Genomic DNA, 17799 nt, shown 5'->3' on the forward strand with positions numbered 1-17799 from the left:
GTGTATGCCATCATTCTGAAAAATGCTAAGAATTGAAACGTGTTCTAGGATAGGAGATTGCAGAGTGGCATTTTTTTGTTTAAAATAAATTTGTGTAGGTAGAGAAAATACCATCTTGGCTCAGCATAAAACAATAGCTCTTGAAACCTGAGCGTTTAGCATGCAAGAGGCAGCAGGATCCACAGGTATTGCATGTTTTTACTCCTCACTGTCACGTTGGTGTCCCTCAGAGGTGCGGGAGGTTACAATATTTAAGCTGGAGGCATGAAAGAGACAGGCTGTGCATTTAAAATTTTATTTTACAAAATCAATTCCCTTTTCAATTCTTTATCCTTTAAAAAGAACACATGCTGTTTCTGTAGTGATAGTACGTGACAGTGCTTCGGTGTGTGTAGCAACACAATCTCAATGCAAAGAAAGGAAAAAAGCTCAGCTGCCTATTTCCCTAAATGACCGTGGTCTTGAGCACTTTTGTCCTAAAAGGAATTAGTATTTTTAAGGCAAAGGGATTTCTCCAGCTGGGACCATGGTAACCATGGCTGTGTTCCTTTCAAACATTTCCAGACTTCTTTTACCCAGTTACCAAATACTTTCCACCACCTTGGTGACTGCCTTAGCAATAAGACACAAAAGCAAAGGCTCTGCATCAATGCAGCACAACCACCTCCTTTAGTACTTGGCAATTTACAGAACCCAGAGGGCTCTTGGTGCTACAAAAACTAGTAATTGTTTCTTCCTGCTAAATTTTCATAACTATTTGATGTAATAGTTTATAACGTATCACACCGTAGCCTTGGCATAGATTTTGTTACCATATTTAGCATATGACCATACTTGAAACATTTTGCTGTGACAAATTCAAATCAAGACATCTTGTTTTGACAGTCTTTTGTATACAAAACTTGGTATCTGTCCCTCTGCATCTATAAAAAGCAACCTTTAAAAAGTTTCAGTAAGAGAATAAAAACTAAACAAAGTTTCTCTTCTGAGAAAGTGATACCCCAGTTCACATTTAGCATGAAAAAATATTACTACAAGCTGTAACTTTTTGCAAGTTCACCTCCTTATTCCAGCAAAGGAGGTTAATGGATAAAGATGCTTTGTAAACTGGTCCAGTCTATCAGACGAGCTATAAACCAGTCCTTTTCTCTAAGGAAAGTGTTCTGGTCAGAACTTCACATTTTCTTCAAGAAATTTCAAATGACGTACCTTCGCACTGTAACTTCTATACTTGTCTCCCATGTGCTCCCGCAACTGCAGCTATTTAGAACACAAAAAAACCCACAAAATTTGACATTGAAAAAAGTGGGAACTGCCAAAATATTAACAAAAAAAATACCAAAGCACTCAGCTGAAGCAGCATGTGAAGAATGACAGCAGAGATGGAAGAGCCTTTGTTTTTTGAAGGGAAGCGAGTTCTAAATCTCACCCAACAATTTAAAATATATATCAGATCTTCAGGGGTTATATGTGCAGTATTTTATTTCTTTGTAACCAAATTCTGAATCAATTGAGCTGGAGGTATTGCTCACTCATCTCTATTAGGAATAGACATTAAACTGTTTCTCACTTGGGATATAAGGGGCAATAGGCAAAGTAATGTGAAGGCAAATAATTACAGTTCAAAAGAAATTATTATTGGAGAAATACCGCAGAGTAAAATTATTTCCATCCCTTGCATCTTCCACAAACTTGGGGTGCAATTCTGAAGCTCCTATGCTTTCTGAAGAATTTGGAATGAAACATAATCTACATTCAGAATCAAACTTTTTAAAGAAAATGACAATATACTTAGGCGCTTGCCTAACAGTTTTTGGAATCAAGGTTTGCACTACTATGTTATCTAAAGGCAGGAGAGAGGTGAAAGGAAGTAAAGACCCTGTTCATTTATCTAGATTTATAATGAAATTTTATTATGAAAGACATTCACCTCTCTTTTCAGTTCATCATCTTCTTCCATGATGCTGTACGCCTTCTCAAGAAGTTTCACTCCCAGTCCTTGCACCACATCAGATCGCAGGATTTCAACCATCCTCCTAATCTTGGCAGGAACCGATAACATATCTATATTAAAAAAAACAAACAAAACACCACCAACAAATCAATGCAGCAATAATTACTCTCAGCATAGTCAATTCTCATCCTCTATGCAGAAGCAGAATATGGGACAACATTGTATTACCAGAGTATTACCACAGAATTCCAGCTGACCGTTTGCATGCAGTAACTGCTGAGCTGAACCGGCTGGCTAGAACGATCAACAAACACAGTGAATGAGAAGCACTTGGACACTAACTCCAAAGACACCAGACGGTACAGAGACAATGCAGACAAAGTTTGCACAATTGGGTCCCTGTAACTTTGTTTCAGGTGGTTCCTGTATACTATATTCCTTTTTGTTCAAATAATATTTGCACTATTTTCTAACACGACACCACCACCCAAATATTGTAAGAATAATTCAATCACTTGTGCTTACAGCAAATGTAAAGTTTAGTCACTGTAAAACACTAATGGCATCATTTCTGCCATCTGCCCATTTGTCTCAACAGCCTTTGAATCTCTTGCTCCTCAGCTGTCGCTGCCAACAGGAGACAGTGTCATTTTTTAAGAGGCGGCTCCATTAGGAACTGAACTGAGAACTCTAACTTGCTCTTTTAATCACTGCAATCACCAACACTCCTTCTGTAGGATGGACCACCTTCTGAAAATAAAATAGCTGATCTAATTAAAATAAATGTCAGCTTAGAAATGCAGTAGCCCTGTAATCCCAAATGGTAGTAAGTAAATAGCTGGAGGATCTCACTATATAATACTTAAGAGTGAGAAAAATGGACAGAAAAATACCACTGAAGTTTGTACCTCCAACATTCTGTGATACCTGTTTAGAGACAAACTCTGGAAATGTATTTTACTTGAGCTATGCAGAATCAACTTAGAGCAAAATCCAGTGTTCTCCCACTGCTCTGCCTACCACCTGGACTGATTAGAAATACAATCTTTATCACTTAAAACAATAAGCACAAGAAGGTCTGAGACTTAGAAACCTACCCTCAGCTTTTGCATTTGTTGTATAGTAAGAACAGTCATAGCAAATACAATTTTTTTGCTTGCTTTTTGGAATACATATACATACTTATGGTCTAAAACAGACCTTAAATATGAAAAGTGATTCAATTTTTGCACTTGTATCCATAAGAAAATAAGCTTGTCCAAATTCTGCAGTGAGGATGAACTTCTATACTCATACAAACATCTGCTGTGTTCATAGAACCTTGCGTACAATTTCAGCTTTATCCACCATTCACAAAGCTTCACAGCTATCAGATCTTTCGAACGTCTTAAAAATCTTATTTCAAAATACTCAACTGCAACCTTTCATTTTGGAAGCTTTTACGTATAAGTCACATGTGGAAAAAAATCTTATTGCAGACCAGCTTTTTCTCTTCATTAATAATTATGCAGATTGATCACACATTCCTTTCATTGGCAAGTAAACAACAACTAGAGCAGTTTCACACAAAAATTATTCAGGAAGATGTTTGCTTCTATAAGCATTGTTGGGACTTGAGACAAAGTAAGAGTGCATTGTCTGCTGTTGCCCGCTAGCAGTTTTTCTTTGGTTATTAACAGCTGACAGCCTTGCATTTAAAGCAATAACAGAAACAGACCTGAAGGAATCTCTTCAAATTTTAATTCCTCTGGTTCATCAGGTGATTTTCCATGCAAAATCAAAGTGTCTCGATATTTTCTATGAACTTTAAACTCTGGGGCTGGATTTGAGGTTACACAGTATTCGGAGTTCTCCTTTGAGTCCATTTTCAGTGTCCGTGTCATCAGCTGCACCAAGTCATTCATTTCATTCATGCTGCTTTTACTAGTAGAGGAGAAACAAGATGTATTTCGGTCGCCATTCATGATACAGCTTCCACCTTGCATTCAAAGGACTTTCAGTAAATTTAGTGACATCCTGCTAAGTATTCCATGTTAAATTGTGTCTTGTGGTGCAGTTTTATCTCTAGAACATCAGCAGTGTTTCACCTAACAAAGGCTCAGAGCCCATTCACCTCGCAACAATTCACAGCCCTATTGGCTGCTGTTACCTGTGTAGCTGCACCTGTTGTCATGCAACAACTTTTTTTTAAAAGTTGTTTACACTGACAAAATCAGAAATAAATTCAGCCTCATTCACAGTGGAAAGGAAGCACATTGGCACCTTTTCAGTTATGCTTTTAACGCATCCTGACAGTGCTTATGCTTTGATGTTGGAAGGCTGGTTTCCTGAGAAGCTACAATTGACAAAAACCAGAGGTGCACAACCACATGTCCCAAAAAGTTCAGCATGGAAAGTTTATAGTTACAGAAAGACAAAAATTAAATAGAGTTTGCTTTCTTTATGCATCACATATTTCTTGAAACACTCACTATGTAGAGATAAAGTGTGAAAGCAATTCCTGCCATATTTTTTTCGCTCCAAGTCAAGGTCCAATATAGCAACGAAAACTCTTGCACAGTATTAAACAAAACTCTCGCACAGTATTACACCAAATGCTTACTTCTCCTTGGAATCTCCATCAGACTTATCTGTAGAGCTTGTGGAAGAGCTTAACTCATCATCAGACAGGCAATGGGCTTCTCTCTTTCTCTAAATGAAAAGGTAATAAATGGTAAAATTTTGAATAGCCAAAAGTAGATCATCAATCTGGTATTAATCATTTTTCTTACATGGAAAAAACACTTTCAACAAGCATATTCTTACAGACTCAGCTTGATAATATTTAAAAAGTGTAACCTTTGGGTTTAGAAACAAGCTAATAGACTGGACATCATCAAAATACTTTATGAAATGCTTGACTAGCATTACATCTCAGTCATGCAGTTTTAACCATTTTAACCACTATAGATGCTTCAAAGTGGCTCTTAAAAACAACTGAATCACAGATGTACGTCAGTTCTTAGCCAACTATATTATAGAGTTATTACCCTGTCTATTGGTCTTTAATACACATTTAAAAATAATATTGAAATAATTTTTTATCAGTTCAGTAACTTCCCAGCATTCCCTAAAATACACAAAGATTTTAACCGCTTGTGTCTCTGCAGTCTTGTGTTCAGTGTGTAGCACAATATATGCACATACTACTAGTGTGTACTAACCTTATGTAATCTCACTTCGTGAATGCAGATGAAGATTTTGCATTTAGGTATCAGTTATAAACATACACACACAGGTAAAACATGCAAAGTACCTTCCAAAATAAAATAAACACTAATTTAGAGAGCCCATAACAATCAGTAAGAGATCCCCCGTTTTCATCTCTGACAAGAAGAGTGAAAATGCACAGTGAGCCTGGAATGTTGAATTGATCTAGTCCAACAAAAACATGGATTAGAGATCTGTACTCTACCCCAGATTTACAAAGCAGTATTTACAAAAAAACTGTGCACTCTTATTGACTGAGTGTTTCTTCCACACATAGCTGGAGTTTTTTTAAATATCACTTTCTCCCCAAATTGTGCCTACATTTAAATATTTCAAAAGCAGGTGACGCCAGTTTACCTGAGAAATACTGGGATCTGATGAGGTCTGAGCAACTTTAACGTGATTTTCCATATGTGATTTTGCTTCAACTACTGCACTATTTGATGTTCGTCTTGCTGGAATCACTGGAAGGATGACATTTTTACAATATTTACAGCTTAGCTGCTTGTATCTTGAATTAGTTTCATGCTCATGCAAGAAAAAGTCTATCACCTGGCACAAGACAGGCAGGCAGGTATTCTGCTAAGAGAAAACACTGAAGCTTCTATCTGAAAGGTGTATATCCTGCACTTCATGTGCATTTCAAAGACAAGTTGTCACTACTAAACACAATTGAGCATAACTGAATAAGGGGTAGCAAAATACAGACATGTTAACAGAAATTTTTACTTAACACAGAACTAGAACCTTAGTGAATATTTTTGAAGATGTTAGTAAAGAACAGACAGCAAGTTATAATTTCTTCATAAAGAAGTTATCAGCCTACTTATACATAGAATGCTAACATGCAAACATGAACATTACCAGAAGGAAACACCTCTTCCTGAGACTGTTTCAGCCTCCTTCGTTCTCTTGCTGACAAGGGCCGCTCCTTCAAAAAAAGTTAATCTGATATTAATTAGCAACTGTCACAGTGGTTTCTGTTATCTAATCACCCATAAAGCAAAAAAAAAAACCCTTTTTCAACTGACCTGGAAGAAAGAGCTCCTACAGCAGACCTTCTGATCAGCTAACAAACGCTAATTATTTACTATGAAACAGTCTTGGTCAGTGAGACTAATGTACACTCTAGAAAAGGAGCTTCTGACCTCTCTGACCTCCCTGGTTCAGCAAGGCAGCTTCTCATCCCACACTGACCAGGTGCTTGACAAGACTTCCATTAGGTAGGAAGCTACTATATGTTTCTTTACTCACTGTGCATATACTCAGAGAACAAATAGCTCAGACAAAAATAAGCTGAGACAACATTCAGCGCTAACCTTTGAAATGGCAGCTTGGCTGGTTTTCGTGCTATTTACAGATTCAGAGACTTCAGCATCACACTGCTCTGCACACTTCTGTGTCGTCTCTGTGTTCCCATCAGAAGGAAAAGGTAAAGGCTGAGGAGCACCTGCTCTGGACTTGAAAGAGAAAGGAGCAAGATTTTATACCTTTTAATACAAAAGTTAAAATGCTCTGCGATCCAGAAGACTTTCTTCAATGGTAAGGCTGGATGCCAGAGGTTTTGGATCCTACCGTCACCTCTTCACATCTCCCAAATTCATCCTTTCCTCTCCACAGCTGTGCTTGCATCCACCTCCCTTGTTTCCACCCCTACATCTTGCCCTCCAGACGATTTTTCAGCCAATGCCTTAGCAACAACTGTCCCTACCCTCAAAGAGCAAAAAACAAAAGAAAACCAGGATATCATACTGAAAACCAATCACCCTCTTCTCTGTCCTTGTATAACTGGTGCCCTTCCCCAAAGAAATCTCTGCTCAGTGTGGAAGCATTGACAGGAGCCCTATTCTATGTCCATGCCAAGATTTTCTTCCTCAAGTTTGCACCCATAAGCTCAGAGCAGCCATTACATGTCTCTTCTAAAGTACTAGTAATCTACCACCCACTACAAGCAGCCTTATCCACAACAGTCAGGAGAAGTACTGTTATGTATTTTGCAGTCACAAACAGTGAGGAGTCCTGATGTGAACTGCCAGGAAAGACCGTGGCACAGCAAAGGTGAAGCCCACAGTTCACTGTTTCTTCGCGCCCACCTGGCTCACCCACCTCCCACCTATGAGGGTTACTGAGATTTCCATGGATTTGCACAGGCTGCTTCTAAAGGACATCCTGAGCATTCTGCATTTTGTTACCAATGTAGTTATACAGATACACATGAAGACAAAAGCAGCATTAAACCCACCATTTTTTTTAAAATAGGTCCCATTTTCAAAGAGTAAAAAAGAGGATAATTATTTTTTGAGTATCTGCACCTTGTCTGAACAGACTTGAGCCAGCTCTCTTCTCTTCTGCCGTCGCTGCCGGGAGAGAGAGGGTTCACTGACGGAACTATGAGGCTGCAAGTGGGAGGCAATTTTTTCCTGAGCACCTCCTGAAGCTCCATGACAGACATCATCCTGACAAGTAAAGGTATATATTTTTAAATGCAGACATGCCATTTCCAGATTTACACATACACACTTAAAAAAACAATCAACACACACCACTTCACTATTTGGACTGCATCCACCTTAACATATCACAGTTCCATCTACAATAAAACCCTTACTTGATAGACAGTTAGAAAAAAATAGCTGCCCTACCAGCATTTTAAAGATACTAAACCTTCAAAGGAGGACACTTACTTGAATTACAACAGGAACAAATGGTGCTAGCAGCTTTTCAGTAGGATCCAAGCTCTACAATATATAATGATTTCTCATTAGAAAGTGCGTACAAAAATCTCATTGTAGACCAAAATGTAATGAAAATACTATCACCACCTATTAATTCCCCATCCAACTCAGGACCAAGTCGAGATTAGCCAGGCCTACTTGGAACATAGAACAAAGAGGTTACAAAACTATTCTTACCATCTCTCAGCTGGAAAGGAAAATTGTTGTTCCCTGTAAAAAACAGAATTTCCATCATGTAGATGCAAGCCTAAAACTACTTCACCATGTTGCCTTTGCAAATCTGAACACAAGGCTCCTAACTACTTAAGCATCTCAATAATTGTATCAGTAGCATCCTACTTTGACAGAAAAACGTACAGCAGTTCTCTAAATGTTAAGAGCTGGCCATTAGTTAAACCTATTTCAAAGTCTATTTCATGTAAACATTAATGTATTACCAGGTCAGTTTGCTTTTGGTCTTTTGAGACAGGCTGCAGGAGTTTCAAAGTGTCATCATCTTCTTCTATAGCATCAACAGAAGACTCCTCAGACTCAACATGTTCAGCTTTAACGGCTCGCTTTGCTCTTTGCTGTAGTCCATCTTCCTTAATTGGTGGGCTACTGGATGTTATTTTAGAATTGCCTTGAACATTTAAATACTTTGCTTTATTATTCTCTGGAATATGCTCACTGCCACACTTCTCACTTCCACACTTCACATCTTCAGATGGTAATATATCAATATTCACTTCACTAACTGTAGCTAAGGAGTCTCCCAGGTTGTTCAAATCATTATTGCTTGGTTTTCTTTCCAACTCAACACCTGCTTTCTCTGAGGGGCAAAATTTGGTGGCTTTATATTTGATGATGCGGTCTTCTTCATTCTAGAATTAAAAGGAAAACAAAAAAAGTTAATTACTTTTTGGTATTATGCACATACAAAAGAATACTCTAAGCACCGAAGGAAATCCATCAACATACCAGAATACAGAAACTGCAATGAAATTATGATCAATTACAGATTAAGAGCCTCAAAAAAGCAGCAACCCCCATTTGAAAAGAGATACAGGCTGCATTTGCAAATGAGCTATTTCAGGTATTGGTTTATACACATGCAGCACACCTACTTTTCAGCAGGACCATGAAAATAAAGTTGTATTGCCAAATACCAAGTTTTTAAGATGTACTTATACCACGTACATTCAGTATTTCAGCACTGAAAGCTTAAACCCAGACAAGCAGACTCATTACAGAAAATAAAAAACATGCACAAGATGAAGCATTAAAAGGTTTGTTCTAAGCACTGGAAAGAATTCCAACAATAAACAATTTTTGATTGTAACTACAATTACTTTTTTCCAATCAAAACAATATATTTAAAAATTATTACCACTTGTTGTCAAATATTTGAATACATATTTGACCTGCAATACTCTGAGTGACCTACAAATGAAAAACTGCATGTTGTTTAGTTAACATCTTATAGTTAGGATATCGCAATTAGTTTTACTGATCCACAGTCTCTTTATTTACTTCCACTCTTGCCTAAACACAATTTCTTCCTTAATACAAACTTTACACATTCCTAAAAATCAGATTTATGTTATCATGAATGCTCAAGGCACTTCTTACACAATGGAGATTTTCTGTAGAAAAAGTGTTTAAAAATATATATGTATATATCTCACAACTTTGTATTTCCTGGCTTGCTCAGAGCAGTGGTTTTGGTGTGGAACGTTCCTGCTATGAGATTCGTCCTTTATTGAGACCACAGGGCAAGGATCTTTAGATTTAGAATCCACTGTTTTCTTATGACTCCTGGCTGCTTTCCTGCAAAGAAAGTAAGTTATTCCTTCAATCACCAAGACGTTAAGATGTTTCCTTAGATTATACTAATTAAAAAAGAAAATCCACTCCACTAAACAGCTTACAGAGTGTACACAACATAATCATTTTAATTTCCATCAAAGGAGCTTAAAAACACCATTCAGACTCTGCCAGAATCCTACACTTGCTCTGCACAGCACCAAGATCAGTCCTGAGACACAAACATAATTGACTAAACCTGACAAAGAAAAATTATTTTATCAGTGAATATGAAAAGGAACTTGATGTCACAACCCTCTGCTGATAAATGGCCTCAAAGAACCATATGACAATATGTATATTATATTTCCTATCACTTCCTTGAAAATATTTGTGCTACCTTTTTTTTTTTAACTCTGAATAAACTGTGCAGTCCTAACCATTGCACAGCCTTATTCTGCATTTGCAAGAAAAACCAGTTCCCATTCTAACTCCCTCCATTTCTCAATGAATCTGAAGACACTCATGTGCTCACATGCTTTGGAACTGCACATAGCAGACCAAATTTTCTCCTGCTACAAAAAACAGGACAAGTTATAAAGCACAGACCACAAGTAACATGAGTATTTTGCACAGAATCACTGAAATGAAAATATCTTACGCCTTTGTGGCTTCCAAAAACAAAGAAATCTGGTGTTTGATGTAAGGCTGTCGCAGTATGCTTTTCACACTGGGTCTTTCCTCGGGTCTTTTACTGAGCATGGTTCGTATTATTTCTACCAACTGCGGGCTGTAATCCTTTGGCATGGGTGGCAACTGTAAAATGAAAAGGAAGTCTGATATTATTTAATATATTTGTCAATAGGGGCTACATACTTTGCATTAAAAACAGTTGCATTGTTCATATGCTGAAAGTTACCCAAGTGCTTAACCTCAAGCAGAGTACAGAAATTGTGTTTTGTCTAAGAACTGTTCACCATTTTTTAACATCTGCAGTTAAAGTTCTGTGAATAGCCTTAAAAATTTATATAGAATAAATCCATGTTAACTTTATTATACGCCAAAGCAAGACGGACACTTAAGTAAGCTAGTGTTACCTAAGAGGAAAATGGCCTCACAGGAACAGTGATTTAGTTCTTTGCACAATATTTAAACCAGAAGCAAATTAACCAGCATACTAGTTACACAAAAGGGTAACTAAAATGCCTACAAATGAGTAATTCCCCAGGTCTGATACTACATCATACACCACCATGAAATACTGGTCTTACAACATACATGATGATGCACATAACATGCAAAATATTTCTAACTCCATGCAATATTTGATTGGAAAAGATAATCTCAAATCCTAGACAGAAAGTCTAAGCACAGAGAAAAAAATGTCAAAGCTTTTACCTTTCCTTCAATAATTCGATAAACCAAAGAGTTCATGTCTTTAGCATTAAAGGCATGTTTCAGTGTAGCCATTTCATAGACGCAGCAACCTAATGCCCAAACATCAGACTGAAAAAAAGGGGGAAAAAAAAGGTTTGGGAACTTTGTATTCATTGTAGAAGTTTTATCTCCAGACTTATTCACCTGCTTTCAAAGAGGCCTTTAATGACAGTAAACTAATTAAGACCAAACTCCATTGCAAACTTTTGGCTTCAGTCTCACTCTTATTTGCGATTTTGATCAACTGAATTATTTTCTTCCAAATATCATCACATTTTTCTGAAGTGTAGAAAGTTGCTGTTTGTAGGGGTTTTTGTTTTGTTTTCTTTTTAAGTACAACTTCGATTCTAACTGGCAAACGAAAATCTTTTGATTTTCCATTGAAGATCAGTTTCCCCTCAGGTGTTGCTCATGTTTGTGGTGCATGTGGTTCGCAGAAAGAGCTGAACAGGTACACGAGAGCACGTTTGCTTTACTTTGCTGTATTTTAAATTCACAGCAACACTGCTTATTTCTCTACTCTCCTTTTTTTTTTTAATGCTGCTGTCATGTCTAATACAGAGTTTTGAGCATAAAGCTTCCTGTCATATCATCAATTTCGAAAATGCAGCTATCTAGCAGAGACTGATATTTCTGTTTGCACTGGCGTGCTGCGATAGGTACGGGCAGCCTGCCGAACGCCTTGGCTGTCAGAACTTACCATACACTATGAATTCCCACCTACTGCAGCAAATACAGTTCCAGACACAAAGGCCCCTGCAAATCTCTCCCCTAATTTTTGTTCGATCTTTGGGGACATTAAAAAAAGTCAGAAGCAATACAAAATTAGAGACAATAGATAAGATTATAAAGTTCTCAGACAAACAAAATAAGTTGCCTAACAAAACAGAAATGACATTTGCATTCTCATACTCTACCTTGTAGTTGTAGGGTTTGTGGGAAAAGAGTTCCGGGCTCATGTAGTACGGTGTCCCTATGAGAGTGCTGGCCATGTCGTACTGGTTTTCCAACACTCTGGCTATTCCCAGGTCACCCACTTTGATTATATTTGTTCGTGTCAGAAAAACGTTTTGAGTTTTAAGATCTCTGTGCAGGATATGCTTTTCATGCAAATACTGGAGGGAGAAAAAACACCAACAAACAAACACATAAATAGAGTTAAGTAACTTTTAATTGGTTCTTCTACACTGAAAAGTAAAATCATATTACACAAGTCAAAGAGGGAAAATACGAGTGCAGAAAAGACACAACCATTGCTGTCAAAGTCAGGAGCGCCCCTACTAAAGATAATAGTAGTGAATTAACGTTCAGGGTGACTGATACAGACACGAATCCAGAACCTAGCATTGCTTTAATGAAATCATCCTGTGTGGCTCTAACAAGCCAGCACAAAAGAGGAAACAGAAATGTAAAGTTAAGACTCAGACTTTAATTTACTTTCTGCTGCCTCCATTTCTTGACAGTCATTTTTTAGTCTTCAGTATAAAACTTCAGTCGAAAACCTCATGTGTGCTTTGTGTAAACAGGGATAGGAAATCAGTCTCACAATAAACAAGACCAGGCAGAACTGTAGACTTGTGTATGACTGGCCACGACAGGTAGCTTGAAAATACAACTTTCTGTACAATTTCTTAGTGTCAACATGCATATCTGAATGGTTTGCAACTTTGATAACCTCCAAATACTGAAGTTCAACGGACTGAGATAAGATTTAACAGAAGTGACGAATTAGTAGTCTAAACTTTCAAACCAGAGAAGCATTCCAGACTGGAACTACAAACGCTCTGGAGGTTGCCACTGTCTACTATGATAGAGGTGTAGACGTAAAATATAATAGCAATTTCTTACCTAAAATAGTAAGTTAATTTGACTGCAACGACCTGTGGATTTTTAATGTGCTAATAAACATAGTACTTAGATACTACCCCAGCCAATCTGGAATTCAAAACCTGTCCACCAACTGTGGAATTTTTAAATGCAGAAAGAGACAAATTAAACTTGTATCTGAAGGTGACTAAGTTACACTTAATTTACCTGCAGTGCCATGGCAATCTGGACAAACCACTCCACCACCTGATTCTCAGGCAAAAGTTTGCCCTTCTGCTCTTTAAGTTTGTGGTACAGATCTCCTCCCTCGCAGAAGCCCATGACAATGTAGAGGAGCCCATCCTCCCCCTGCCAGGACTCTCTGTAGGTCACTATGTTCGGGTGTTTCAACTGGGATAACAACTGTGCTTCTTGCTCTGCTGCTTTCCTCTCTCGGCTGGAAGCGTTTTTGAGGTTTAACTTTTTGATGACATACTGTAAAAGAAATTGCAAGATACGAGACACAAAGTAACTACGCACAAGCCCAGGGAAATTCCCCAAATCTAAGGGAAGCACAGTATTTGAAATCTCCATGCATTATTCTGTACAGAGATTGCAATTTGTCTAGCAGTTTTACATCACTTCTACCATTATGTTGTAAAAGTTGAACAGGTATGCCTATTCTATCCATCTACCTGGCAAAACTCTGCACAGGAATTTTGTGGTGTTTTGTGGGTTTTTGGCTAATATTCACATTTATCTTTCCCTCTTGCCCCCCATTTTAAATGTGTGTCTGTCATTTCTTAAGCCTGAAATACCTGTTCGTGCACCACACTCTCAAAATGGGCCATTTCAACTTACTTTCAATATCTTTTAAAAATATAATAGCATTAAGAAACTATGCGGTCATATGCAAAAAAATTAAATGGATATCTACGATAAAAGTCATCTGGCTAAACAATTTTGCTCTTCTCTGCTAGAAAAGCCAAGCTCAACTCTTTACATTTTATTTTAAGTAAAAGCGGACTTTCCCTTTTGCTTCTTCAAAAATGAAACATATGTTCTCTGTAAAAAAAAAAAAGAAACTCAAGAAATAACATCTCGCAACTTTGGTGAACATAGATCATATATTTGAAACTCAAAAAAAGTTATTAAAATATCAGTTCCAAGGTTCAGATTACAAATTCTTCATTTTCATATTCACAAGAAACATCTAACAGAGCTGAATTTGTGAATGCGCGAAACATGCTGCTGAGCTTTTCAGGTCTGTTCATTCTCTTCTCAAAGAACTTGCACCTGGCAGAAGAACCTCCAGGCAGAACTGACCTGGGACTAATTACTCTGTACAAAAAGCCTACGAAACACTGAAGCACAGGAGAACAGGAACAAGCTGCCATCAGGAGAAGCAATGGAGTGAGCAGAGACGCAGTCAGAGTGCTGGTACATTCAGAGGAACATTGAAAAAACACTTTCTCAAAAACCTGAAAGCAGATCTATTTTGCTTTTCTGAAAACTTGCCTTAAAAGCACCAGATAACCATATTAACGATCTGTTGCGTTTATGAATTTCTGCAGGCTTAAACGTATTGAAGAATCACCTCTTACAGGGCAACAGAGACTCTTGGCCATACTGAGAGAATCTTATGCTCGATCCTAAATTTCTTTTATTCTGTATTAAGATGGGTTTAGAATTTTTTAAAACCACAGATGAAAGCTATTATTTACTTTCCTAATATACACTACATCAAATGTATTTGTAAGGAATTTCAGGTTTTGGCAAAAATATAATTGAGGCTGCTAATGAGATAATAAAATCCATAGTACACATTCGTCACACACGGCACCAATATTTAGGTCTGACCTGGTGTAAACTTTGTGGTTATCACTTTTAGGGCACCAGCTTTCCACAGAACAATCACGCCGTGGTTATACACCTGACCCCACTCTCACCCGAGAGCTTTTAAATGGAAACACCAAAGAAAAAATTTATTTACTCAATTTCAGTGCCCTTGGCAATTGCAAAGGGTGTCTGCTCCCCAGGCTGGCCGTATTAATTTAGTCCAACACACTAATTAGTGTTGAGAAAGACTGCCCTCTGTATAGCAAGGGAACCAGTTATGCAGAAAACAACAGTACCTCATGATTTTGCATTTCAGAAATCTGCTGGATGTTAGACAAGCTCCTCGGTTCTTACAACCTGTGACAAGGCACAGCTCTCAAGGGGAATATAACAAAAGGAATTGTGTACAGCATCATCTCAGTTTGAAATAAAATAGAAATGCTATAACTACTGTGTTCTATGTGACACAGCTTTTAGCTTTGTATCAGCATTTGTCTGTACATCATATACTACTAAAATGCAAAAAGCATGCATACAGCCTAACTTTAAACCTGGCATTGGTTTTATTTGGTACAATGAGCACGTTATCTTGGCAAGATTCCCATGAAGTCTATTGTAATGCTCTTCTGCATTATTTGATACCAAATTTTGTACAAATTGGGGTTTTTTTTGCTTTAAACACTTGGAGCCACTTGACCTTCACAAAAACAAACAAACAAACAAAAAAACCCCACAACACCAACAACAAAAAAAACCCCACTGAGCTGTTCACAGCAAATAAATAAAACATGATTTCCTTCACAGAACATGTAGCACTATGCCAAAGCACAACAAAAAAATCCTGATCTTCCTGCTACAGAACAAAGTTCATAAAAGTTGGCAAAAGATAAGACACAGTAAAAAGCATCAAATATTTAAGACAAAATAACAACGATAAGGAAGCAAGGCTATTGCAAACGTTCACGACCAGCAGCACGACAAAGAGGTGAAATCCAAGGACCTGTATGGGGTTGAAAGTGACTGAATGCGCTGTTTGCTTTCAGGACGATGAGGATGGCAGCGCTGTGGGACACTGGACTCTGCACCGCGCTGAGCGGCCTGGAGGGGACAAGGGCTGCCGTCACAGCCCCCAAAGCCGCGGGTCAGAGGGATGCAGCCCCAGGCTCCTCCCGCACAGGACACGGGCTCTGACAGCACCGCGCACAAACAGCCCTCCCGGCACACCCGGACAAACCCCGGGCACAAGGCTCACCCCAGGTTTCTGCAGCGCTGCTCTGCGGGTGAGCTCCGTCCCCTTCGCTTCACCCTCCTGCATTTCCTACCAAACACACCTGCTTTGGCCAGGCAAGGCAGATTACATCAAACTTCTGACAAAAAGGCAAAGAACCCAAATGCCTGCACTTCAACTCTGACACAACCAAAACTTTGCCAGGTCCTGCCCCAGTCGACCCAGCAAACACAAGGCCCATCTCCCTCCAGCGGAGCTGATGCCAGCACAAGTCAACGCCAGAAGCTGCTTTTTCCATCCTTGCTGTCATTTTAATCTCCATCACACGGATACGTCTTAAAGAGACTACGGGCCAGGAGGGCCCTCTCTGCTTCACGCTGACAAGAGCAGCTGTGTTTTCCTGTCGCCCAAAGGGCTGTCAAAGCTGGGCTTTCCTCTCCAAAGCAAGGCATCACACATTTGACAAAACAATAAGGAGTTCTATTTAAATCTCTTAAAAGTGAGGATTTGGCAGGGTGCTGCTTGGATATTTCTTGAGATTAAAAGGAGTTTAAAGAAAAAAAAAGTCTTCTCCACACCTTTAATAAAAGCCTTCAGAGACGAGGGAGACACAGGGACACCTGGAGGGGCAAGCACAGCTCGTGTGGCTGCGGCCGCACCTCAGCACCGGCTCCTGGTCACAGCCGCACCGCGACACCGGCCACGCACCCCGCACCAGGCCCGGCCGTGCCCCCGCACCAGGCCCTCGGTACCTGCTTGCTGTCCTGCTGGTGCCGCACCAGGCTCACCTCCCCGTAGCTGCCCTTCCCCACGGCTCGGAGGAAGCGGTAGGCAGCCAGGGGCATCCTCCCGCGGCCCGGGCCCGCTCAGTGCCTGGCGGCCGCCGGGACCCGCCCGCCCGGCAGCGCGGCCGCCGCTGCCATAGAGATGCCGGCGGCTCCCCACTGCCATAGAGAGGACGCCGTGGCGGCGCGCAGAGCGGACGGCCTCACGTCTCTATGGTGCGAGCGCCCCGCAGCGCTGCGGCGGCCATTTTGGGGGCGGGTGCGGCGGCCATGTTAAAGAGTAGGCAGGGAGGTGCGAGGCGGGCGCTGAGCCGCAGCTTTTCCCTCCCGAGAAACAGCGCCGTTCTCTCAAAAACGGTGTGTAACGGGAGTCCGTGGCGTGCTGCTCCGTGACACCCGTGAGCTGAGCCCCGGGGAAGGCTGGGGACACAGTGACGGGCCCGTGGGCAGCTGTGCCGCAGCACCGCCAGCACCGCTGCCAGGCAGAGCCGCCCGGCCACCCTGCGGTGCGGCAGAGAACTGGTTTCAGAGCTTTAAAAGGCTTTAAAAGGCGCTCCTGGACCTGTCCTGTGGGCCTCCCGTGGCTGTGCCCTCAGCAAGCTGCCTGCAGGAGCGCCAGGAAATACCTCGAATTCTGTACATTTTGTTATCGCTGAGCATTTAGCCCCCAGTCTTCAAAGTCTGTGTTTCATTCAGGGGAGGAGATGAAATCTGTTAAAAAGACGATGAGACAATTAACGCTGTCACGATAACAAATAAAACGGGCCCTGCAGCGGCGGGCTGGGTGGGTATCGACTGTACAGACCCTGGAGCTGGTTTCAGCCATGAAGATGGACAGGAAAGCAAGCAATAGGAGAGTTCTGCACTAGATGAGACATGTCAAATAATGATACAGAAACCGGGTACCTGAGTGATATGCAGGATTATGGCAGGTAGTTTTTGAAGAGCATAAAAGGAGTTTAGGAGACTTCGAGCTCTGCT

At 40.0% G+C, this 17799-nt stretch overlaps 1 protein-coding gene across 4 annotated transcripts; it reads right to left on the reverse strand.

Moving 5' to 3' along the window:
- Positions 1–281: 281 nt before the first annotated feature.
- Positions 282–17026, reverse strand: NEK4 (NIMA related kinase 4). 4 transcript variants are annotated; one of them, XM_065075131.1, is made up of 16 exons: positions 16786–17025; positions 13195–13461; positions 12078–12275; positions 11122–11229; positions 10385–10539; positions 9609–9747; positions 8376–8801; positions 7888–7941; positions 7516–7659; positions 6523–6663; positions 6068–6134; positions 5561–5667; positions 4557–4645; positions 3672–3877; positions 1931–2064; positions 282–1260 (listed from the first exon to the last, which is right to left on the reverse strand). In XM_065075131.1, the coding sequence occupies exons 1-16, from the start codon at positions 16876–16878 to the stop codon at positions 1168–1170; spliced, it is 2421 nt and encodes an 806-aa protein (XP_064931203.1). In that variant the 5' UTR covers positions 16879–17025; the 3' UTR covers positions 282–1167. The 4 variants fall into 4 exon arrangements, 3 of the variants coding, with proteins under 3 accessions (XP_064931203.1, XP_064931201.1, XP_064931204.1); XM_065075129.1 differs by having other exon boundaries at positions 9606–9747; positions 16786–17017; XM_065075132.1 differs by having other exon boundaries at positions 9606–9747; positions 16612–16912.
- Positions 17027–17799: the final 773 nt, after the last annotated feature.

The sequence above is a fragment of the Columba livia genome, chromosome 10 (genome assembly GCF_036013475.1).
Source record: "Columba livia isolate bColLiv1 breed racing homer chromosome 10, bColLiv1.pat.W.v2, whole genome shotgun sequence".
NCBI classification, from domain to species: Eukaryota; Metazoa; Chordata; class Aves; order Columbiformes; family Columbidae; genus Columba; species Columba livia.

What these genes read in the sequence shown, in the direction of transcription:
- NEK4 (XM_065075129.1), bottom strand. Translation starts at nt 16,878, where the DNA reads ATGCCCCTGGCTGCCTACCGCTTCCTCCGAGCCGTGGGGAAGGGCAGC. An exon ending in TTTTTGGAAGCCACAAAGGC is followed by an intron (nt 9,748 to 10,384) that starts GTAAGATATTTT and finishes CTTTCTTTGCAG; the next exon opens with GAAAGCAGCCAGGAGTCATA. An exon ending in GGAAGAGGTGTTTCCTTCTG is followed by an intron (nt 5,668 to 6,067) that starts GTAATGTTCATG and finishes TCATCCTTCCAG; the next exon opens with TGATTCCAGCAAGACGAACA.